General features: G+C 43.7%; 1 protein-coding gene across 4 annotated transcripts in view; it reads right to left on the minus strand.

Moving 5' to 3' along the window:
* FTO (FTO alpha-ketoglutarate dependent dioxygenase) overlaps positions 1 to 25870 on the minus strand; it is a 414363-nt gene that overhangs the window by 183347 nt on the left and 205146 nt on the right. For all 4 annotated transcript variants that reach the window (XM_073884393.1, XM_025852363.2, XM_025852362.2 and 1 more), the window contains exon 8: positions 9334 to 9458. In XM_073884393.1, coding sequence (XP_073740494.1) covers positions 9334 to 9458 — 125 coding nt within the window. The remainder of the gene's footprint in view (positions 1 to 9333; positions 9459 to 25870) is intronic.

Genomic DNA, 25870 nt, shown 5'->3' on the forward strand with positions numbered 1-25870 from the left:
CCTGGAAAGAAGCAGCCCAGATTTTATCCCATGACCCATAATCACATAGAGCTTTCTCCCCTAGTTCTCACCCCTTCTGGAGACAAATCGCTCCCTACCCACTTGCAGCGGAGCAGTCTCCCTCCTCGCAACAGTGGCTGGGCATATAATGAGAGTCACACAAGAACACTCCAGGAGAGCCGGCCACTTTCTTCCCTTTCTTCCCACTTTCTTTGCACAGTATCCTGACTGAAACTCGTTCACAGCCTTAATTATACGGTATTGCATAATACATTTCCCCTAGTCAAGTGTTACTCATCTCTATAACCTCAAGGCCTATGGTAGTGTCTGCTACCAGCTAGGCACTCGATAGATATTTGCTGAGTCAATGCATGACTGACAGCTCACTCACGGTAACCATAACCACCATTTATTAACGACTGGAGTGCATTAACACGCGCAATCCCCCACCCACCTCAGAGATAGGCACAGCTTCTCTCTTAAGAGACACTGGGTGAGTGTAACCTGGCCTGAATTTGAGCCGTCCCAAAGTGAAGACCTCTAAGGTGACACTTTTTTGAAAAGTCACTGGGAACCAGAGTGCAGATTGTCTAAGGAGAAATGAATGCTGTGGGGCCCCCGTCCCCAGCATGGCATTCCTTAGAAACTGGTATTCCGTGAATGGCTCACGCATATATGACTCACCAGAACTAGGACTGCAGGTTTTATAACAAGTGATCGTTTTATGATGCAGATCAGGAGAGAGAATATTGTATCTTTCGACTGCAAGATATTTTGGTTCTACGGAGTGTCGTTGAATATGCAGGACATGGTAACTGACGTACACTTTTTGAAAGACATTTTCAGAGTCGCATGTAGGCACACAGCTGTCTATCCCCCGTGAGAGAGGCACTTTCATCGGTGTGCTTCCCTGGTGCATCCCCGGCACCCGGAACGGGGCCTGACAAACAGTAAGCCCTTGGTAAGTATTTGCCGAATAAATAAATGGATTCATCAATGCTTTTTCAAAAAGTTTAAGAAGCACCGCCGGTGAGAAATAGTCCGCAACCAATCACAGTCAGAATCTGCCAGGAGTGAAGCTCACACTGAAGCCTGTGTGTTGATTTTACAAATAAGATGCGCAGAAGTCAATTGGCTTTTGTCTCCCATAAAACTGCTCAAATAATGACAGTAACAATGGTAATAACATTAACAACACTGGCCTCCTTGAGATAAGTTGCTGTATCTCGGGGGAAAAAAAAAAGGTAACCCTAGCTCTAGACTCATTTAATCCTTGCTCTAAATTTATACAATGTTTCAATTCCTACACATTTATGAGGAGGTTTTATGGAGTTACCGGGTTTTATGGAGTAATCTGGTTTGGACACACAAAAGACATTCTTCTGCTAAGGGCAGCAGAAAGCAGAGACTGCAATTATTAAAGGAGATGGGGCAGATGCATTAAAAAGGAGAGGCAGAGACAGCAACTGGCAGGCCAGTGCCTCCCTGTTTCTCCCAGGAAGCTCCTTCACTTATTCCTCCCCAAGCCCACAACCAAACTCAGCCAGTTGCAGTGGACAGCTACTGGACCCTGGACGCCACAACTTCTATCTCCAACTAACTCGGCCAGAAGGAGTAGCAGCCCCTCTCTCTAATGTGAGTGACAGCAGTTGCCATGGTCAGACGACTCCGTCACATGTTGTCTCAGAAGACAGTAACAACAGCCTTGTCATCCCCTAGCCCGTCCTCGGGGCTGGTGGTTCCACTTTGTGTGACCACAGTTCTCGAGGGCAGCAAACAAGTTCTGGCCCAAATGTCAAACCACCAAGGCTGATGCTCAGCACCGCACTGATACGATGAAAGGCACATCAGGATATTAGCAGGTAACCAGCAGAAAGCAACTGCCTGGAGCAGGTAAAATGCAAACTGGAAGCCACATTTTTTTTTTTTAAGTATTTATTTCAGAGAGACAGGGAGAGACAGCACGCAGGGGGGCGGGGAGGAGCAGAGGGAGAGGGAGAGAGAAACTCAAGCAGACTCCATGCTGAGTGAAAAGCCTGATGCGAGGCTCGATCTCACGACCCATGAGATCATGAGCTGAGCTGAAACCAAGAGTAGGACATTTTAACCAACTGCACCACCCAGGCGCCCCTGAGGTCACATTTACACTCAGCGTTGCCCCTCCTGGCCTAAAAGTCATCCTCTTGTGCAGAGAAACTGTTCTAGGGAGGCCTCTCCCCTCCCCCCAGTTCTAGTTCACTTCCAGGAACGGCAAGGGATCGGGAACAGCTGCCTCAGGAGCAAGACCCTGTCTGTTTGTCCTGGTCCCAGCTCAATTCCACGGTGTTCGCTTCTGGGCTCTTCCTCAAGTACCCGAATCAGCCTGCACACACAGCGTCCTTCCTCACTCAGGCCGGAAGCGGGGTCAGGGTGCAGACTTAGAGACCAAAGAACTACATATGAGAGATCTCTCCTCACATCCAGTCTCTAGGTTTCCACCTCTGACACGAGGAGATGAATATGTACCCAAAAAAGCAACAGGCCGGCATCTCAAATGGTCATTCCTCTTCAAAATTAAGAAGGAACTCAGAGTACTTATGAATACAGGAATGGGTTGAGAGGAAAGCTATTCTCTTCAGCCAGCCACTGAATAAATCTGAGTGCCAGGCACTGTTCTAAATGTAGGGGTCTGTGGTAAACAGGCACCAGGGTCCCTGCCCATCCAGGGCACTCCTCCTTCTAACAGAGGAGTGATCTGGGCTGCAGGTTTTGCAGCTGGTGAACAGGCAAATCCCCCGCCCTCACCAAGTTTACATTCTGGTAGGAATGACAAAATGTCAAAACGAAATCAAGTACATATATAATACATATCAGGTGATTCCTTTTTGTAAGCTCCTAGCAAACTGTAAGTTCCCTTGGGGCAGACTCCAGGGCTAAGTCATCTTCCAGGTGCCTGCAGAAAAAGAATGGAAATCTGCAGACTAGCCACTATGTTCCCATTACCCTGTCCTGCCCTCCCCTGCATTCAACGACACATTATTTCAAAACTGACACTGTACCATGCTCATCTCTATATTTCCCACAGCTTTTAGCATAGTTATTTGTACATAACAAGCACTCAATAAATAAAGAGTTCATCGTTAAACTGGATTGGATCGACTTGTCAGTTTTGTACATAATTCAGGCCAGCCAGGAGGCAAAAAGGAGAGACCACACTTCCACAGAGAGAAACTTAATGTGCTAGTCTTAGAACCAGAGCAGATCCACAGAAGTAATTTCCACAAACTGCTTTACTCGCTGCACCCAGATCACAGTTCTGAAGCTGATTCGCTTTAGAAAAGGTTCTAACAGCTAGATTGTGGAGCCCTAACGAAGATGGATCCATCCAAAGTGGATCCAGTCCTGGAGATAAACGAGATGGTAAAGGTTATGGTGACTATGGTCAGTGATAAGATGGTCAATAATAAAATGGTTCTCTTGTCCAGAAAAAGGGCTAACTTGGCAGGTTTTTGAGCTGACAAAGCCCAATATGGGGAAGACATGTATATAAAGCCATCTAGATCTAGCGAGTTCATTTTAACCGGAAGCAAGTAGTTCCAAAAGCTTTTCTAAGAAACTGCCATAAACATTTTTGAAACTGTTCTCAGCACCATTTAAAGGCTCCTTGGACCCAAACAAAGTTGTCTGTTATGGGACTATTGAAAATCCTATTTGAGCCTAGAAGTGGAGAAGCTGTACGTAGACAGAGTTTCCATTTAATCAGTGACATTCCCATCCAGTGTGCAATGCTCAGAGACGCTGTAACGGAGGAGATGAGAAGGGGAGAAGGAATGGGGAGGGGGTCTCCCAAAACAAATAAGCAGGGCCACCTGCAAATAAACAAAGGGCTGGGCCTACCCAGGGGAGCAGGGAAATGGGCCCGGCTTTATTCTCATGACAACTTCATTTGAAGCTCCCTTCCTTCAATATGCCATATACCCCTAACAGGCCCGTGAGCTCCTTCCCACTTAAAGGGGCTAAGTGATTACATAGACCATGTTTTTAAATCCCCTAATAAGAACCTAATGGCCTTAAATAAGCACATGAAAAGATGTTCAAGACATCATTCATCATCAGGGAAATGCAAATCAAAACCACAGTAACAACCCTAGGATATCTGTAATCCAAAAAACAAAGGAAAGTAAGTGTCGGTGAGGTTGTAGAGAATCTGCAAGCCTTGTGTATGACTGCTAGGAGCGTAAAAGGGGGCAGCAGATGTGGAAAACAGTCCAGCAAGTCCTCAAGCGATGGTATGACTCAGCAAGTCCACTCCTGGGTTTACATTCAGAGGACCAGAAAATGTGCCACTCAAAAACTTGTACACAAATGTACACAGCAGGGTGATTCAGAACAGCTGCACAGTCCAATGTCCAGCGGCCAGTGAATGGATAAATAAAATGTGGTCTAGTCATAGTGGAATATTACTTGGCAATAAAAAGGAATGGAGTACTTATATAGGGCTACAACACAGATCAACCCTGAAAACATTGTGTGAAGTAAAAGAAGCCGGATACAAAAAAGTCACACAGTGTAGGATTCCATTTACATGAAATGTTCAGAACAGGCGAATCCACAGAGACACAAAGTAGGTTGGTGCTTGCCAGGGACCTGGGGAGAAGGTGGGGGGGGGTACTAAGAGTGGCTGTTAACAGGTCTGGGGTTTCATTCTGGGGTAACGGAAATGTTCCGGAATTGGATAATGGTGATGGTTGCCCAGTCTTGTGAATATACTAAAAAAAGAAAAAAATCACTTAATTGTAAATTTTAAAATGATTAATTTTATGTTACATGAAATTTTATATTTTGTGAATTATATCTTGATTGGGAAAAAAAAAACCCTAATGGCCTGGCGTTCGTCTTACTTTGTTGTATTTGCATCTTACTTAGCAAAAATTTAAAGGCACTGTTTCCAAGTTAAAAGGCACCGTTCATTCTACAAGTGTTGCTCAACTCCCCATGTTAGCCTCCACCTAGCTCTCGATTCACTCTAACTCCCCCCAGGCCGACATGGTCAGGTCAAAACCCAAGATGAAACACACACTGACTTTGGGTAATGTTTAGAAGCTTTTTTTGTTTCTATTTTAAATATAACTACCGTCTGGGCAACACTTGTGTATGTAGACGGTGTAGTGCACCATAAGAGAATTTTCAATAGTACAGCAATTCTAGTCTGCAAAGTTGTATACGGTGAAATACTCTCCTGAGTGGGTTGGAGCAACTTGCCGCTCTGTTGTGGTTAACGATGGTTCCCCCGCCTTCCTTTCCACTGCCTTCATGGCCCCTTTCTGGGAACTTGCTAGAATCTCATCCCCCAGATACATGCTTCAACTGGCTGCCGAACGCATTTTCGCACGCCCAGCCCCTCACGCAGTGCTTTGTGTGTGCTACGGATACGAAACATACAAAAATGCTAATGGACTCAACTCATTCTCCCTTCAGAGCACAGAGTCACAGGCTGTGCCCGCCGGCTCCCAAGAAGTACGGAGCTTTGTGAAGCCCGACGTTGCTGGTGGGAAGCCAGGACACTCTATGTTCACAGGGAGCTGGGAGAGAGCTTTAAGTAGATTACTCTTATCAATTAACAGTAAGTAAACAAGCAGCTTATGACCCGCCCATTGTTGGCAAAAATGAACATCTCTATGATGGTTCTTTGAAAAAGGAATAAAGAAAGGAACAAATCCATCTACTCAATTAACATTATGTGCTTTTGTCTTCCTTTTACAGACAAGAAATCGCAAAGTTGTGGTAAGAACAAAACAGTGTCTGGGAGTGACACGGATACTCAGTATCCAAACATGCGTAATGTTCGGTGGTCAGAGGCTGAAGTGGAACGCAATTTTTTGGTAGAGCATTTTCTCAAACGCTTGATTTACCTACATTCGCTCAACTGAGTGAGCGAGCTGAAAATAAAATATCTGACTCTCATTCCGACGTGTTCAAGGCAAAGGAAGCCCATTCCTTTCCTTCGGCTGGCTACGGATAATTATTCCACAACAGACATGCCCTCAAAATTCTCCACGATGGAGGAAAGGCGCTAGGGATTTGTGGGAAATAAACCAAGGCGCCAATGTTTTGCTATATTTTATTTAGAAAAACAACTCGGGCACGGACATGGAGCTGTACCTTTTCTTCAGTGCACTTTTCAAATGATAATTTCTTCCACTGTCACCATTAAATCTTAATCCATTCCAGCTCCTTGCATGGGTCATTGAGTCTATATGTACTGCTGTTATTTTAAAATGTTTCCCCTTGGTAGGGAGAGAGGGGGAGACAAGACGTTGAGAGCCAGATGGGCCTTCTTCACAGTTCATTTATCAGACCTAATACGCGGGGCTCCACCCTCTTCTCTCTCACTATTGCGGTTAAACCTCCATATAATTTGGTAATCATTTTCATTATCGGAGAGTGACCCTCACGCAGCCTCACCCGGGACACCCAGTCCCTGCAGCTGCTCTTTTTCTGCCTTTTCCTACAGTAGACCCTAAGAACCTCAGGGTTTATTAGCTGCAGACTGACCTTTGGGCTGCAGAGGTCAAGAAGGGGTCAGATCAGAGGGCTTGCCCAGTTCTTTAAAAGCTATAACAAGCTGTCCATCAGGCAGAGTGGACTGTATAAACAAAGCCAAATCTTCAGAAATTCTGTACCACTTCTGTTAACACTTACCCAGCATTCACACAGCTTCTCCTGATGTACTTTGGATCATTCAGCTCGGGGGAAGTGAATAGACAGCCCTAATAAGCCTATTTGGAGAGGCTTGTTTCTGGGATTACCGAGCTTGGGGAAGGAAACCCACGGCATTCAGCTGTGCCTCTGGAATCGCAGGGCTGTGTGACACTGTGACAAACTCGGTTACCCCGAGTCAGGCAGAAGTGACACTTTCCTCAAAAAGCTAAATTACAGGGAACATATGCTTTCAGTTTAAGAGACTTCAGGGAGTCCCAAACAATGGCGCGGCTCTTGGCCTGAGAGAGAGACAAGTATTTTAAAACCCAGTTACAAGTTCGGCTTTAAAATATTCTCCCTAATATCATTACTGCAGGGGAGCCTGTGGGGCGGGGGCCCTTTATGACAATGGCCTCCCACGAAAGTCTCCGCTGACCTACATTTCTTGAAGTTGTACTATTCATAACGCATTCTCCAACGTGCAATAGAAGGTAATTAGAGTCATCTGTATTTAACTTTCAGAGGAAAAAATTTCTATTATCTAATCTAACTGATCCCCTGATAGCTTTGATGAAAGTAAAATACTCTAACCTATTGCTTGGCCTTGGGCGAGCGCTAATTATTTTCTGTCAAAGCACATTTTTCCTCGTGTAATTCCAAAGTACACAATGGGCCAATCTCTAAAACACAGGCGGCTCGGGGAGCACGGTGGTGGATGTTTTATAACTTTCACCACCACCAGCCTGATGGCTACTCGGGCCAGTGCCCGGTTCCAGACGGTCAGAGGATGCTTTGATGAGGAAAAGAGAGGTGTATGGTAACAGTCTGTTTATACGGATCATATGGATGAGTCTTTCAGATAGGTCACTGGGATGGGAAACATCAAATGGGGGTGGAGAAGGGGTGGGGGGAGGATTATGGTTACTTAATACTCTGAAGACACTTTTCCTTCTGAGCTCTCAAGACATGACCCTCTTGAAATTTGCTTTCAGGTGTTTAGTTTTAAAGGGGTCTGCAGAGTGTCAGCTGCTAAGCTCTTTCTTTTCTCCTCCCCTACCACAAAGGACTTGAGAATTTCTGTTTCAGATGCTAGACTCCATCAACTTCAACACTGGCTCCAGCTCCTGATTAAACTGTTAGCAGTAAGGGCCAGAAATGCTGAAACCAGACTCCTTTTAAACAGGCCATTTTGGGCATGTTGTCTGATGATGTGGTGTACTAGGAAATTATTGTTAACAAACCAAATGCACTCAACAGAAGACATCCATCCTCAACATTTGGTCTCTGAGCTGTGCTGTCTTTGGAGGGATGGTGGGGGGGGTGGTGGAAAAGGGATTAGAGGGAAATTCTTTCTTTCTCTCTTTCCTATTTAATAAGAATCACCCTGGGGGGAAAGATATAAAAGGTTAAACACAGAGAGAAACACATCTTAGATGTCCCCACACGGATATTCCAGTATTTAATAAAATATGCATACTTTAATGAATATATATGCTGAAGTTGGAATACAAGAAAAGTTAAATTGGAGATTATTTAATTACTGTAGTTGAAACTCTCATATACTCTGATCTGACTACACTACGAAAAAGAGGGGAAGGGGAGAGTATCAAGGTGAATTTTAAAGTTATTCTTTTAATGCAAGTCCGAGTTTAGAGATAATACATATACCTGAGCAGCAAGTTTCCAACACCCAGTCGGAATGCACAGTTCATACTCTTAAACTGTCTCCTTTCTTGGAAAATGCTCATCTTTAGCCTTGTTCAGACAAACCAATTTTCATGATAACTGTTACTACTAGTAAAGCCACTAATTATTACAAACTCTGCTGCTGAACTCATTTGGAGAAATATGTCTATCAATGTTCTTGACTCCCAGGCACACAGGATTTTTAAGCCTCAAATAAGACTCGGAGACAAAAATTCAGCATGATCTTCCTGATTCCTCTCCCTCTTGCTGAGAGACAGGTGATAATTCAGCAATTTTTACCAAGTGCAGATCTAAAGGGTAACCCTAACGTTTGGGGGAAGTAGTTCCTGCCTTCCACCCATCAATTGTTTCTCAAATAAGAGCAGGATAACAGATACTAGAGTACGCAAGCCTCAATTCTGCAAAAACTCATGATTTACGGAAACTTTGTACCAGTAGCAGCTTTCTAACCACAGGTAAGTCCATAAGCAAAGAAACTAGGTTGAAGCCAACATAATTCCTACTTGGCCAATTCTAAAACCGGGATTTGATAAATCGACCACTTTCAAGCAAACTGCCTCTCACTGAGTGATGTAGGAGCACCGTGTGAATTTCCCAGACATCTGCCCTAACTAGGCAGCAATGTTAGTCTTTTAGAGTGGTGATTAAAAGGGTCCTTTGGCATCAGCTACTTCTATTCTGTTATGCTCAGGATGCAACCACTGATGCAAAACGTTACACTCAGGGATGAATCATACACACCTACAGATGACATCATGGCTCATTACAATTAATGTAGTAGGTACCGTGTGCAGGAGAGCTAACTTTGGCTGAGAGCATCTATAACTTACTGATTTTTCATGGCCCCTCCAATGAGAGGCGTAAGATGCATCGTGAGGAAGGGCTCAGCCGAATACATCGCGGTGTTTTCAGGGACGACAAATCCCATTTCATCAGAGAACTGACCTGGCATGCCACTCCCTCCTCAAGTTTTGACGTGTGGTGAGCAAGGCAAGGATGGCAGTCAAGATTTCATTCCTTTGTTCCACGGGGACACCCTCTCTTCTAACTTCATGAAGCACAGCATTTGTCTAGAAGGAATGGTCCAAAAAAAGAGAGAGCAGGAAAAATTAATAATAAAAAAAAAGCCCATAAGCAAATAAGGACAGTAAATCAATGGCTTTTTTATTACAGTTCCCCTGCTAACAAATCAATACAGTAAATGATGGTCAAAAATGGCCAGCATATATTTTGTATTTAATCAATGTACAAGGCACATAAGGTAAACTCAAAAGCTTCATTGCCTTAAGTAACACATCGAGATACTGTGTGTTCTCACTCTAATTTCCTCAGTGCACCACCAGTCTTTTTCCTGGGAACTGCCTCCCATGAGCTATTATTAGAAATGATTTTCACGTACACTTCACTGTGAGTTGTTTGTTTTGCCTTTTAAAAAAGAGCAGTCTCTGACTTTCGCTCGCTCTGTTTCCTGCCACCCAGCTGAGGATTTCTGCACTGCCTCTCCTGTCTGAATCATTAATTTCTATTTCCAGCCACGCAAGCAATTTTTTTTTTTTTTGGTTCACTCATTTTCCTTGCTTGTTGCAAATCAAAAGCTTGCAAAGAAAGAAACAATAAGACTAAAATCAAATTCAGTCTCAATGAAGGCTTCCAGCTTTAAAAATCCACGACATATTTCAAATGATATGTACAGGGATTCTTGTGCATAGCAGCCTTCCGATTTGAGGAAGAATCACCTACTCTACGGTCACGGGTACGGTCCTTAAGAGAAATTAGGCTCACAGGTGAGTACAAAAACACTCCAGCTTCTACCGAGCATTGGAAAACATCCGATGTTGCCTTTAGAAATAGTGGAAGCCCTACACATCATACCCTGCTCACCCTACCAAGGAGCATTACATCAAAACTCAAATCCGAAAGTGTCATTTCAATTTTATCTACAACTCACTCCTGTATGCTCATTTTGCACGCATGTGTTTTAAATGTGCAAATTCATGTAATGTAAGAAACAATTAAGAAAACAATATAGAGGATTCTATTGGCACCTGAAATGTGAGCGAGCAAATGCCTTTCGAGTTTTAATGCTAGAACTTTTCATTGCACATATTTATCTTCATGTAACTGGAATAGAAATCTTGAGAATTTAGGCATGTTTTTCATTTAAAGTTGGTGTGGCTTCTCAATGGAATATTATGCAGCCATCAAAAGGAATGAGATCTTGCCATTTGCAACGACGTGGATGGAACTGGAGGGTGTTATGCTGAGTGAAATAAGTCAATCAGAGAAAGACATGTATCATATGACCTCACTGATATGAGGAATTCTTAATCTCAGGAACAAACTAAGGGTTGCTGGAGTGGTCGGGGGTGGGAGGGATGGGGTGGCTGGGTGATAGACATTGGGGAAGATATGTGCTACGGTGAGCGCTGTGAATTGTGTAAGACTGTTGAATCACAGATCTGTACTTCTGAAACAAATAACGCAACATATTTTAAGAAAAAAGAAAAAGAAGAAGATAGCAGGAGAGGAAGAATGAAGGGGAGTAAGTCAGAGGGGGAGACGAACCAGGAGAGATGATGGATTCTGAAAAACAAACTGAGGTTTCTAGAGGGGAGGAGGGTAGGGGGATGGGTTAGCCTGGTGATGGGTATTAAAGAGGGCACATTCTGCGTGGAGCACTGGGTGTTATGAACAAACAATGAATCATGGAACACTACACCAAAACAAATTATGTAATATATGGTGATTAACATAACAATACAAAATTAAAAGATAAAGTTGGTGTGGCTTCTTGGGAGATGTTATACCCAAAGCAAATACTAAAAGGAATCAACCTGTTACTTTCTTTGTACTGGTTGCTTATCTGACTGATGCCAATGCCTTCATTCACTTAAAGAGCACACTCACCATTTGGTCCTCACGTAACTTGAAATACTACTTCCTTACTCCTCTATGGCATTCGGCAGTGTATACCAAATGCCGTCCATGACAGCCTTGAGAAGAGGTGTAATGAACATCTGTTGTCTGGCTGCCTTCTATCCAGACCCCGTCCCCCTTTATGTAACAACATCAAACCTTCTCTTAGGGAAGTCTTTTATTGTATGCAGTCTTAGAGAGACTGCCAACTAAATAAAGTGTCCCGCTCTCTCCCATGAAGGATGTGGGCCAGGCCAACCTGATTCGCTTTTCCAGGACTTGAGACACTTAAGAAGAATGACAAAGAAAGGGAAAAAACTTGGAGGCCATTTATCAATTTCCTTAGTTCCTACCACCTGTGGTCCTCAAAGTATTCCTGGTTTCCTGAACTTTCTGAGTAGAGATCATTCCTCTTCTTTGGATACCATGGAGTTATCCAATATCCTCTGAATCAAGTCCCATTTGGTTCAAATTCACCAGAATCTTGTTTCTGTTGCTTACAGTCAAAAAGCCTAACTGATACAGAAAGATAAGATGGGAAATAGTATCTCCTCTGTTAAAGGATCCAGGATAATATGACTAGCACTAGCCCAGAAAAGGACCCTGATCTCTGCCTCCTGGGTCCAGAATAACATCTACTAGACCAGGCCATATACCCAGTCGGACACTCTGAGCTTCGAGAGCGATGACATTTTTAGCCCTCTAGCACAGGAAGAAATGCTCATATTCTCTAGGTGCTTCTCCTGCATGAAGCCCAGGCTCCAAGTGGCTAAAGCAGGAGTTGCAAATGCAAATACCTGCCAGAGCCAGAAAGGTAACATGAATGAGTTAAGCAAGATGACCTGATGAGAGCATGTGCTCTGCGCAAAAAAGGCAGTCACTGTTCAGCAACAGCCAACTCCACCATTCCGAAAAGCTGTCTCGGTGGTGCCGGATTCGTGAATTTTCAAAATAAACAAGACATCTGTCTTGATTTTTTTTTTTTTTTTTTTACGTGAGATCTCCTGACTTGTACATGCTGGAAACTCATTTTTTTAAACTGTTAAAATACCACGTGGCCAAACAAGAAATGCCAGTGACTGAAAAGAACTCAGGCAGCTGCTCACTGGTGACCTCTAATGTAAAAGACGTCTAATTTTGGAGAGGTGCTAGCATCGATGGGTACTCTAGCAAAAGCAGCGCCCCTTGTCTGTGATGCCCTACCTCAAGTATTTAAAGTTGGAAGGAACCTCAAAATGTCTTGTAATTTATCACTATGTCTATAGGTACATATTATTTTCCCAAAATAATAAGCAAAATGTTTCAAATAGAAAAGTACACATCCAGAGGACTCCAAGGACATAAATAAAATAAATTCTCCTTGTGACTGTATTAAAATAACTTTTTTAAAAAAGTCATTTATCTCTTCTTTACCTTTTGCATCATTTAAATTTTATCCAGAGGCCCTTGGTTTCCCTGATCAGCCTCTGAGAGGCGAAGGAGAAAGGATTTAAGAAAGCAAGTTTCACAATGTCGAGGACCCTGTTTATTTCACTACTGCATCCCAGTGCTTGCCTAATGATTTTATAAATATTTGTCAAATCAGTAAATAAAGAAGGAACTTGAAAAACAAGTATTGCAAAAACTAAGAGCAAGAGAAGACTGTCTTTTGAGACTTTACTATTAGATAAACTTGTAAACTCATACAATATACTAAGAGACAGTTACGTGCTTTACCAAGGTGCTCTCTCCACTTGACAAAAGGCTCCACTTCGAGGTCTATTTAAATAAATAGTCCCAGTAGTGCAGAATCTCCCAAACTTCAGTCATTCCAGCACAGTCTCAAAATTCTTGCCACGTTTGTGAATGAGGTATACAATATTTGGTATTTTTATTTCAAATGACCCACATTTTAAAGTATAAAGTAAATTAGCTTCAAAAGAAAATTGGAAAACCACTGGTACCTGTCTTAAATGAAAAGATAACTGCAAAAATAGGGGTGCCTGGGTGGCTCAGTTAGTTCTAAGTGGCTGCCTTTGGCTCAGGTCATGATCCCAGGGCCCTGGGGTCGAGCCCCACATCGGGCTCCCTGCTCAGTGGGGAGCCTGCTTCTCCCTCTCCCTCTGCTGCTCCCCCTACTTGTGCTTTCTCTCTCTCTAACAAATAGAATCTTTTCTTTTTTTAAAGATAACTGCAAAAACAATATATTAAAAACAAGGCTAGGAGCGCCTGGGTGGCTCAGTCGGTTAAGCAGCTGCCTTCGGCTCAGGTCATGATCCCAGGGTCCTGGGATCGAGCCCCGCATCGGGCTCCCTGCTCAGCAGAGAGCCTGCTTCTCCCTTTCCCTCTGCCTGCCACTCTGCCTACTTGTGCTCTCTATCTCTCTGTCAAATAAATAAATTTTTTTAAAGATTTTATTTATTTATTTGACAGAGAGAGACACAGCCAGAGAGGGAACATAAGCAGGGGGAACGAGAGAGGGAGAAGCAGGCTTCCCGTGGAGCAAGGAGCCCGATGTGGGACTCGATCCCAGGACCCTGGGATCATGACCTGTGCCGAAGGCAGACGCTTAATGACTGAGCCACCCAGTCACCCTCAAATAAATAAATTAAAAAAAAAATCTTAAAGAAAAAAAAACAAGGCTATATGTTGATTTCATTCTAGATAGATGTTGCTTGCTGAAGGCTCTGGGACCGAAGCCTACTGTGTCGTTGTAAATGAGGCCATTAACAAGTCTTGGTGAAAGTTAAAGACACGAAGACCTCCTTGACACAAAGATGTGGACTGAAAAGGAGCTGAAAAGGGGGTTCAATTTCTCAGTGTGATCCCCACTATCTGCGGGGTCCTGGAGCGCCACCTAGCGTTCCCCTGGTTAACACCCATGGTCCACATCCCAAGCTCTGGATGCACCACCTTACTACAATGATTTTCCAACACTTCACAAATAAAGCTCTTTTTTCTCCAAGTGTATTCTTACAGGGAACTCAATATATAAAACGAAACAAAACTGGAGCAGTTCTCTTTGAAGAAGCTGCTATGGAGGACCTAAAAGCTCCCTTTGTCATGGGGCATCTCTTCAAAACCCCAAGGAACTATGAAACACAATTTGCCAACCTCAACCGAGAGCATTTAAAATAGCGTTCAAATTTTTTAAAGTTTATACATTGTTGGTGGGAATGCAAAACACTGCCATTGTGGTAAGCAGTTTGGCAGTTTCTTACAAAGTTACACATACACACTTGACATATGACCCATCGATCCCATTTCTGGGGATTTAGCTAAAGAAATAGAAGCTTATGTGTACACAAAAACTGCTACAAAAATGTTCATAGCAGCTTTATTCATAACTGCCCCAAACTGGAAACAACCTCAATGCCCTACAAAGGGTAAATGGATAAACACACTGTGGTACATCCACACAAAGGAATACCGCTCAGCAGTAAAAAAGGACAAGCAATTGATAGACGCAGCCACTTGTCTGAATCTCAGGCATACTGAGTGAAAGAGGCTGGTCTCCAAAGATTAAACACTGTGTGATTCCATACACTAAACATTCTGGAAAAGACAAATTACAGGGATAGAGAACAGACTGATGGTTGCCAGGGATCAACATAGGTGAGGGTTTGTTACAAAGAGGCAACATAAGGGAATTTTTGGAATGACAGAACTATTCTGTATCCCCACTGTGGTGGCGGTTACGTAAGTTTATACATACTTTAAAACTCATAGCACTGTATATCCCCAAAAGTCCATTTCATCATATGAAATAAAATTTAATTGTTAAAATTCATTTTCATCACATTTTTAAGACAAAAAGAATGCAGAAAGCAAATGTACATATAAATACATCTGAATAAGTAGTGAATAAAAAATAGAACTATATCTAGATTACGAAACAAATTCTGTTACCAAAAAAATCTTTTCAAGATATTAGAAAAGGATGGGTGAATTTAGATTGAGCATTCAGACCCTTAATTATAGTATTTCATAAAATTTAGAATGAAAAGAAGCCATTGCATAAAAGTTAATTCCAGAGTGTCAAAGAGCATTCTTTTGACAAGAATTAACAGTGATATTTTTCTCCTTATACTAGTGTTGGCTCCTTAAGGGTTGACTGTATGCAGGAAATGTTAATAGCCCATTTCCCCATCAGTAGTAACACAGAACTGTCTTCAAACAAGTACCAATTTTTATTTATTTATTTTTTATTTTTTTCATTTTTTATTTATTTATTTGACAGAGACACAGCCAGAGAGGGAACACAAGTAGGGGGAGTGAGAAAGGGAGAAGCAGGCTTCCTGCCGAGCGGGGAGCCCGATGCGGGGCTCGATCCCAGGACCCTGGGATCATGACCTGAGTCGAAGGCAGACGTTTAATGACTGAGCCACCCAGGCGCCCCACAAGTACCAATTTTTAAACAGTCTCCTGTTACCGAAAATACTCCCTCCCCTCTCCTCAAAATAGAGGGCAAGTAAATCAGGGGTTTAGAAATGATGCTCTGGGGGTTAGATTTCATTTCATTAGTAATTCTTTTTCAACAGAAATTGATGAAAATGCTGGCCTGTCAGGAAAAGACTGGCAATATTCTTAAGGCTGTTAGTTGCCCAGATCCTGGCTGTCACCTCCTAGCTGTGGGCCTTTATCCCAACTGCAAAATGATGATGACACCAGAGCCTCTCCACGGGTTCTTGTGAGGAGGAGGTGCCCAGACATACGCCACTATGATTGGGATTGTTTCAAACTCACGAATCAGTCTCGTGCTAGGTTGTACTATTTCAACGAAAACATTCCTGCCAGTATCTATGACTTCACATGGAACATTTGAAAAGGCAATCAGGCAGCCACTGAAGGATCACCACCAGAAGAACCACTGAAGGATCACCACCAGAAGAAGCCTCTACCAGGAGCCAGAGGCACTTGCATCCCCCTAGTGGTAGAAAATCTTTACCCTCTGCCGGTGGGTTTTATTTTTAGAGTCAGTCCTGGTCTTCCTTGACACCGTTCTCTCTCAGGCTACCACCCAATACGTGTCCTGACCTTCTTCATCTCCTCTGGGGGTTCCTCGACTGTTGCTGGCCCAGGGCTAGAGCCCTGGTTCTCATGTGAAGTCTTCTGTTTGCTCTCTCTGGGAGTGACCCCCCCCTCCAGTGTCCCTAAGGTTCCCCTATAGACTGATGACTTTGAGCAGATCATCTCAGCCAAGCTCTGGCCCCATATAGCCCCTGACTGCCTATCCCTCCTTAAATATACCCTTCAAACATGGAGTCTCAACTTCAGCTTGCCCACATCTGAACTATCATTGCTTTCCCAACGCTTCCCTCTTCAGTGACCTGCTCTTTCTCCTGTATTTCACTAGAAGGGCAAATGGCACCACTATAAACTCCATCGCCCAATCCAGATGGCCAGGGCTCATCCTATTGGCCTCCCTCTCCTTTCCCTGCACTCCCAGTACCTAAACTTTAAATCCTGTCATTCCTCTCTGTTCAATATCACTCAAACTTATTTTTTCCCCACTGCCACAGGCTGAGTTCAGACCCATCTCTTGTCTGGACCATGCAGTGGCGTCCAAACTACTCTCTCTCTGAGTCCATCTCACCCCCTCACGAATGTTCCTCCTCCAAGAGGGCTATCTCAGGGTTAAAGGAAACAAGGAGCTTCAACCTCCAAAACCTCACCTAAACCAGAGGAGCTCTGTTCGTATATGCTTCACTTGTTGTCATTTGAGACCAAAACAAACCAACCAACAAACAAAAAACCTTAACTTTTTTTAGAAGCCGGAATTCTTAACCTGACCAAAATAACCACACCAAAACAACACTCCTGGTCACTTCTCAAATTTTATCTCTTGCCATCTCCCAATCCATTTAGAACCAATGTCAGTTCCCTGAAAATACATGGCCGTTCTACACGATACATTTACTTGTTGCGTAACTGGCCAGCAACTACTAATTCTTTATGAAACACCTCCAAAAAAAAAAAAAAAAAAAAGAGAGAAAGAGAGAGAGAGAGAAAGAAAGAAACACCTCAAATAACACCTCCTCTATGAAGTTCTCCACGAACCGAATCCCTCCTCCCAATTACATAGAGTTGGCCACCCCTCCTTACGTGGCGCTGCTGAACATCTCACAAACCATGCCACGCTCTGTTGCTCTTATTTACTCACTGGATGCTTCCTCCTCCAGAACGGGAGCTCTGTTAGAGCAGTAGGCCACTGCCCATTTCCTCCCAGTACCCTCCAAGGTGCCTACTTTGGCACCGTGTCATGAAAACAGACTCCTGAGAGATGCTTGTTGAATAAATGAAAGCAAATGACATGCCAGAGCATGTCTGGTAAATAAGATGAACTATCAAGCCACTGAGTACTATTTGAGATCAAAAACAATATGTGAGACAAGCTCTGGTTGGATGCAAACTGTACCTGATGAGAATTCTAAGAAAAATGTTGTGGAAACGATTTTTAAACAATGGCATCAAGAAAAATAAGGCTATGCAATCCCCAGGTGACCACGTAGAAGGGCAACACATATCTGGAAGGATGTATCTGAAAGTACCTCTAAAAGTTTTACTACACTGGGATCCCATGTAATCTTTCCAGACCCTCCTAATAAGCCAAGAAGTCTCATTTTCTCCATTTCAAAGACAAAAAACCTGCTTTGGACTCTGGCAACCGACAGTATCCTAAGGACCTGTAAGAATTCCCCAGTGTTTTCAGCTTCTCCTGGCTCAAAACTTTATGCATAAAACCAAAGAAAAAATCCACAACCAGAGAGGACAAGGAAGGAGGGAAGAAGGGAGGGAAGGAGAGAGGTTGATTTGAGAATGAAAAAGGAAAAACCAAAACTCTAAGGTTCTAAGAAGCCTTGAAATTGGGGCGCCTGGGTGGTGCAGTCGGTTGAGTGGCCAACTGTTGGTTTGAGCTGAGGTCGTGAACTCGGGGTCACAGATCCAGTCCCGTGTCAGGCTCTGCGCTCAGTGGGAAGTGTGCTTGAGATTCTCTCTCCCTCTGCCCCTCCCGCTCATGTTCTGTCTCTAAAGTAAATAAATCTTAAAAAAAGGAAAAAAAAAGAAAGAAATCTCAAACTTTGGAAAAAATCTCCCAAGTAGGAATTTATTCAATTAAAACCAAGCAATTCACCTAATTCTTGGTGGATGTATCTGTACACTCAGTCACTGCCAGTATGTCCTAATTCTGGGTACCATAAGGAAAGCACACATGGACGGACATGCCATCGACACAATTTGTAGCATACAAGGTTTTTGGACAGGAATCACGTTGAGCTTTAAAAGGAAAATTACAGCATTTACTTCTTACTAATAATTCAACAGAAGTCGTTAATTCTTTTGGTTCCTTTCTGATATGGGGTAACAGCTTCTGAAACTCTGCTTTAATCCATCCTTCTTACAAATCAGAGAACTCTGCCTAAGGAAATGCACGGAAACACGAGGCATTCCACAAACATGGCTGGTAATCCCTCCGCTTTAGTTCATTAAAAAAAAAAAAAAAAATCTGCTGCTGTTTTTCCCATTTCAAAAGCCATATAAACACCAGGATGCCAGAACTGCATGCCTTTCCCGCCTTCCCATCTCCCAATCCTCACCAGCGCCAAAAAAGCAGTACCGTCATTATGGGGAAAATGCCCCGCCAAACACTTTTCACGTTAGGGCTGTATTTCCCCTCTGCACACACAAATTACTAAGATATGCTCGGACTGATAAAGAGGGCTAAAGGTTCAACTTGTGAAGAAACTTGGTTTAAGATGTTATCAGCTGGGAAAGCTATTTCCTCACATCAACACTGCCACGGGCTGTCAAAAACCCAACCAGGGCTCCCCTCTTCAAAAGTCCAGGAACACTTTTTTTTTCTTTCTTTCTTTCCTTTTTTTTTTTTTTTTTTTTTAAAAAAGAAAGGCACAGAACCCACTGAGATAGCCTTAGTCCCATCAAAGAGAGGTCGATCTCAGGTCTTCCTTCATTTACTGATTGTCAGTTTAAGATGGCTCTTTTGTGAGGCCTCCGGAGCTCAGTGCTGAGTGATGCCTTCACATTTGCTAAACTGGACTGGGCACCACCGAAGATCTCCAGCATGCTGGGATCCAGAGCCCAGCAGAACAAATAAACACGCCTTGCAGCCTTTTTGCCGACTTTATCTCCCTCTCCGGGAGCAGGAGGGTTTTGGGGGTGCTAATGTTTACACAATGTTAAAACTTTCTTTCCCCTGTTTCCTGAATTTGAGAAGACACATCCTGGATGACCTCGGCTGAGAGATAACACCAAGTCACCGCTGGCTGCCCCGTCTATGGACTACTTCAGGCTGCTGTCTCCATCCCGCCCCTTCCCAGCCTCCGCCCTTCATGGCCGGCTCAGCAAGGAGAGCAGGAGAGGAGCTAGACTGTCTTGAATGGAAGGCACAAAGGCAGAAGTCTCCAAGAGGCTGCCTACACAGCAGCCTTTTATTTTAGTCCCACCTACAGATCCACTCGATTCAGTTCATCTCAAAGACCCACTTGATTTGAATGAACATTTCAGCCGAGTTTTTGCCAAAGGAGCCTCAAAAATGTACTAGTAAGCCATACTCTCGCCTTTTCCCATCATGTGCTATTGAACTAAGGGAGCTCCCGGAGAGTAATCAAGGATGATGCTGGTGGGCAGAGGATGCCGGGAAAATGCTCCCTTGGTCAGTTTCCTCATCTGTGAAGGGGTGTCCGTAATAGCACCAACTACCCTTCTGATGATTATGTGAGATAATCCACTTTGAAAGCACTTTGCACAATGCTTGGCACGCACAAAATGCTCAATCGATGTTGGAGATCTGTCACCAGCAGAATTATGTGTAAAAAAATTGGGGCAAAAAGATCCCAGAAGATATGGATTCCATTTATATATATATATATAAATATATATAAATAAATATATAAGAGATATATATATATATGTATATATATATGTGTATATATATATATATATATATATATATATATCCTAAAATACCACAGCCATGAATCTGAATAATTACTGAGTTTTTTTTTCCCCCCAAAGCACTTTCAGAGGACCTCCCATTTTTCTCCTCCTACCAACACAGAAATCACTACAGCTGGTGTGTTTCACGAAAAGCGCCAGAACCACAGCAGCCAGCCCGGTACCGCATGAACTCTCAGGACCGTCGTGGCGGTGACCGCGGGAATGCCCCGGCTGCTGGAGGGAAGGACGGCCTGCCACACACATTTAACATGGGGTGCTGGACCTCAGAGCTCCAGTTGGCAACACTGGTGCTTCAGGTGATGGCGAAAAACCGCCCGCGTTATTTGTCAAGGAAGGAAAAAAAAAGAGAAAGAAAGGAAGGGAGGGAGAGAGGGAGGAAAAAAGAAAGGAGAAGGAAAGAAGGAAGGAAAGAGAGAGAGAGAGAAAGGTGAAGAGGGGAAAGAAGTGTTTATAGAAGCCAGCTGCTTGGGCCCTGGCGCCAGGAGCCCCTCCTCCTGCTATTTCGCGCTTGCAACCCCACTGCCCCCACTGGCACAGGTACAACGAAATGTTGACTCCAATGCTTCAGAGAGCACTCGACTGATTTTGTACATGATTAATTGCCAAAGACATGGCTGGCCATATGGAACAGAGAAAGCATCAAGTAATTCATACTTCTGTATGGGATCGCTTGGCCCCTGTTGTTTTAATGTACAGGAAAGAGCTAGTATAGCACAGCCCTGGTGTCTTGCCCCTGACAGCCCATTAAGAAATCTCAAAGCACCTAGTCGAAGTTATGCTGTTGGCTTTTCAATAGCAGCCCAATAAAACAGAAGCAAAGCTTTCCAACTAGTCTTAAATCTTTCACATACAGTACATTAACTACTGTGGCTAAAACAACGGGCTTCTTATGATAGGAAATGCGATTTGATTTCTAGTCTCTGCATACTTACTGAAAGCCTTTTTTTGACCTTTATGGAGTTTACAAAATCATTGTTCTTTTCCCCCCTCTGTTTTCCAAGTAGCCTAATAGATTCGTTGGCTTCTGCAGAGTCTACTCTTAGTCACTGCTGCACGCGGTCTGGATCATAAAGCTGATTCACACAGAGGTGGAAGAAACGGCATAATTATTCTTACCAAGAGAGCCCAGGAATCATTCTGGCTTCTGAGGCGCTAGCTTTCTTAAAAAACCAGAAGACAACGAAAGCTACACACCGGGGGGGAGCCTCACAAACACAGTGAGCCTTACCACACACTTCCCACCCCGCTCCCTTTCCCATCACTCTGTGAAATGAATCCATTCGACGTGGGAAAAAAATACCAATTTATTTTCCAGATGCTCTACTGTTGGCTCTGGGTGACACTCTATGCCAGGCAAAAGGAGAAGGTGCCAACCTCGGGTGCAATGCTGTCCCCACTTGCAGTCTATTAGCTCTGGCCATTACAAAAATCTTTGCAGACCGTTATTTTCAGGTTGAGGGGAAATGCATATACATTTCCGTGAAGTTTTCCTTTCCAGGATTTTCAAATGACAGCACTAAAAACTGTAATACCATCACCGGTAGTTTCCTTTGTCAGGTCGGAGGTGTGCTGGCCGGGGATGACTCTGTTGGCACTTTTCATGAAAAAATATTTATACAATGTTTTACGTCTGAGGATTTTTAGGTGGTGAAATTATCCTCCCACCAGAAGACACCATATACGGGAAATTCCCCTTGACTGCCTATTCATTAGCAGGAGTGTAATTGCCCCTACTGTTGAGGTGAACTAACAGCCCATTTAGAGCTCTAAGCCAATGGCAATTTCTCTGCCTCCCCGCCACCTCCCCTTCCTCAGAACATGCTGGTACTTTCCAGGATGAGCAGCTCGACCAGTAAACAATTCATGAAACAGAGGGCAACAGCAAGAGGCTCGAAAGGAAAAAAAAAAAAAAAAAAAGGCATTGAAATTGACTCGGTAATGTAGCAATGAAGACACCCTGCGAGATTTCTACAGAGACAAGAAGCCTTCTCACCCACCATTATGTGATAGATATTTCCTGTTTTATTCATGGGATGCTCCATGGGGTATGATGGTAATGTAATTCCTATTTTACAGATGGGAAAACTGAGTTTGGGGTGCTGAAATGCCCAAGAATAATACACACTTCAGGGGCAGAGGCATGAGCATGTGAAATCTTTGCATGTCTAGCTGACTGCTCACTGCAGTGGAAGCTCTAACAGATTATATGTAAAAGTATTATATGTAATATATACATAGAGACAGTGAAAAGAAATTCACATGAAAGTATCTTCCTGAAATCTCATCCATGGAAACAAACCCCTACCTTAGCTTCCTCGCTTCGATAAAGAAATTAAAAGGTTTAGACTACAAACACGGCACACAGGGATACTCCCTGGATCCAGAATTAAATGTGGACATCTGCATGCATCTCACATAATGAACTCGAGAATGACAGCGGGCTTCTTCCCAATTACTTCCCAATTCAGCAGTGCCTTGCCTTATCTGTGTCTTTTCATCAGAAACTATTCACTCCACAAATAAAAAAGCAACAATTCTCCCAACCCTGCCACAACACACATGGCCCCCGACTCCCAGCCACTGCTTCTAAGAATCTCCCTGTGCTAATCTAGTCATTGGACTAACTATTAATTGGAGGTGAAGAATGGCTAGCTACACCGAGCACTCCATAACTGATCCACTGGTGACGTTTAGCCTAAAAGTGGCTTAGCTGTGTCCCATCCTTGGGCAAGTGAAAAGTTACCCAAGATCTCCATCAGATCAGCTCTCCCCTTCCCCCAAACAGCAGTAGCACAAAGGCTGAAGGGGTCTGTCATGCACACTGGATTATATGAAGTGTAAAACATTGGGGGAGCGGGGAAGGGGAGGGGAGGCCTTTGAAAGGGAACGGGGGAAAAAGAAATCACACTTGCAAGAGGATCCAGCTGACAGCCCAGTCCCTAACAAGTGAGACAAGTGAATATGTTTGGAAACATTGTGAATGCAGGAAGAGTGCGGGCCTTTTGTCTGTGGCCCTACAGTGTGTCTTTAACCCAACTGCTGCCTGCATCACTGAACATATGTTTTCTACACAAGAACTGAAGCAGAAAAGGCTCTTTGTTATAATTCACTCCTTTGTATTTATCTGTCCCACCCACCCCCTGCCCACCCCCACACTCAGTAACATCCAAACCAAAGCCCTGGTGGAAACTTTAACTGCCCACGAGAGTGAGGCCAGAATGCCCAGCCGGGACCCTTCTCCTGCCCCCCCAGGCCTAGAGAACTGCTCTCCTCACAATGGCAGGAGCAGCAAGAGGGCACGCTTATTTAGGGCCTACTATGTGCTCGGTGTCGCAACAAGCATTTTATCCACATCATCCCATTTAACCCAACAGTCACCATTGTATGAGGCACCTTTATTTTAAAGATGAGAAGACGGCGGCACCACCGAGAGAGTCAATAATCCCCAGAGCCACAAGGGAAGAGTTCAGTTTTAGATGTGTGGTGCTGGCAATGCTCTGGGGGCATCAAACTGGGCGACAGAGCTGGAGAGAAATGCAGATGTAGGATTTGAGAATATGGGAAAATTTACACACACACACACACACACACACACACACACACACACACACACACACACACCCCATTCTGCGCTTTAAACTAAACGTCACTGCATCTGAAGCTGGGAACCGGGCGGTACAGAACTCAGAGTCAAGCAAAGCTGATGAGGCTTCCTAACTGCGGGCTGCGATGAAGAGAGAATCTGTAGGTCACTGTCGTCCTTGTGGGTTTTACCACGGGGGGGGGACGAAGCCAGGCTCTGGAGCCCCAATTCCTCAGTGGCTTGGAGTTGGTCCTGAGCAAGTTACTTAGCCTCTCTGTACCTCAGGACTCTCATCTGTAAAATGAGGGTGTCTCTAGCATCTACTTTAGAGGGTGAACGGGATTCAATTTTTAACACCAGGTCCTTAGAATAGTGCCTGACACGTGGTAAGGCCCCAGTGAGTGTCAGCTACATCAGAGAAGAGTCCCACTTAGAGCCACAGTAAAGGCACTAACACTGATCATGGTCTTTAGACTAACCTAGGTCTTTATTTCTCCCTTTCTTCCCTGCTCGTGCTAACCATGCATCGACACCAGATAAGTCAGTGTCATTGAGCATGGATCCCTTTGGCTGCTGTCGGTGGTGATGACAGGCAATGGCAGCTAACATTATCCAGCACTTACTACATGCTAGGTGCTGCTCCCATGCACTGTATCACTGAATCCTAAAACAAAGTCTATGAGAGAAAGGTATTATCGTTTCCATTTTGCAGATGAAAAGCCTGAGCAGCAGAAAGATTATACAACTTGCCAAATTTTCCACCATTAGTCAGCAACAGAGCCAAATCTAACCCCGGGATCTGACTCCAGTGACTGAAGCGAACATATGTATGTGTAAACTGATTTCTATCATATAAAGTCCTTTCATGAATGTTATCTCATTTAATCCTCATAAAAACTATGTGATTTAGGTAGAACAAATATTATTAACCACATTATTGCACATGAGAAATCTGGGGCTCAGCTAAACTAAATGACTCGTTCAGTATCCCAATTAGTGTAGGAGTTGAGCTGTTACTAGCAACCCGGCGTTCTAACTCCAGGACCAGCATGTCTACACTCAACTCACAGGGCAGAATTACTAGGGGCAAATTCCCATGGAGTAAGTCAGCTAATTTGAGTCTCTGCTATCTGGCGGACATCCCTAATGTCACAGTACCTGGCCACTAGGTGCTTACAATCGTAGTAAGGAAATAAAATACATACACAGTGTGGGGGTGACCGAGGGGGTTGCATAAAACAACTGTTGAATTCAACATAGCTCTTAGAATTGATCTTGATTTACAAAAGTCACTCATAAAGCAGTTATCTACTCGACTGTCCTGTTCACAGTCTATCATAACCTTAACATTCCCACTTAACACTCATCTGGCCAAGTACTCTTCTCCTTTTCATTTGAAGGAAATAAAAACTAAAATGAAGACCTGTAAGACCGAAGACAGAACTAATAAATTCCACCACATGCATCTGCTCACTCTTAAAAAATATCTTATTTTTCTTAAGACTCCTGAGGTCCAGAAGTAAGCCTCACTATAAAGAAGCTGCTCATGCTACTGACAATGTGACTATTAAAACTCTCAATGAAGTAACAGTCTGGTAGGGAAAGAGAATTCAGGGAAAATCACATGAGCAGAGTTGGTGCACTTGTCTCTGATAACATCTACTTAAGACAAATGCAGTCCCTGCCTAGGACGTGCTCTGGAAACACAACTGTCTGCAAAGTCTTCAACGCCAGCATGACTTGCTACCTGGCACGTATCTACTCAGAGGAGACGAACAAACACACACACACACACACACACACACACACACACACACACACACAGGCACACACACAACTGTGGGATATGATCCGTGCCACTGACAAGCAGTTGCCGTTAGACATAAAAGTGTGGCTTCAAGCAATGTCCACAATAGCCAAACTGTGGAAAGAGCCAAGATGTCCATCGACAGATGAATGGATAAAGAAGATGTGGTATACACACACACACACACACACACACACACACACACACACACACACACA

Source organism: Callorhinus ursinus, unplaced genomic scaffold (genome assembly GCF_003265705.2).
Source record: "Callorhinus ursinus isolate GAN/ISIS: 27379988/994484 unplaced genomic scaffold, GSC_fseal_2.0 scaffold56, whole genome shotgun sequence".
Lineage (NCBI taxonomy): Eukaryota > Metazoa > Chordata > Mammalia > Carnivora > Otariidae > Callorhinus > Callorhinus ursinus.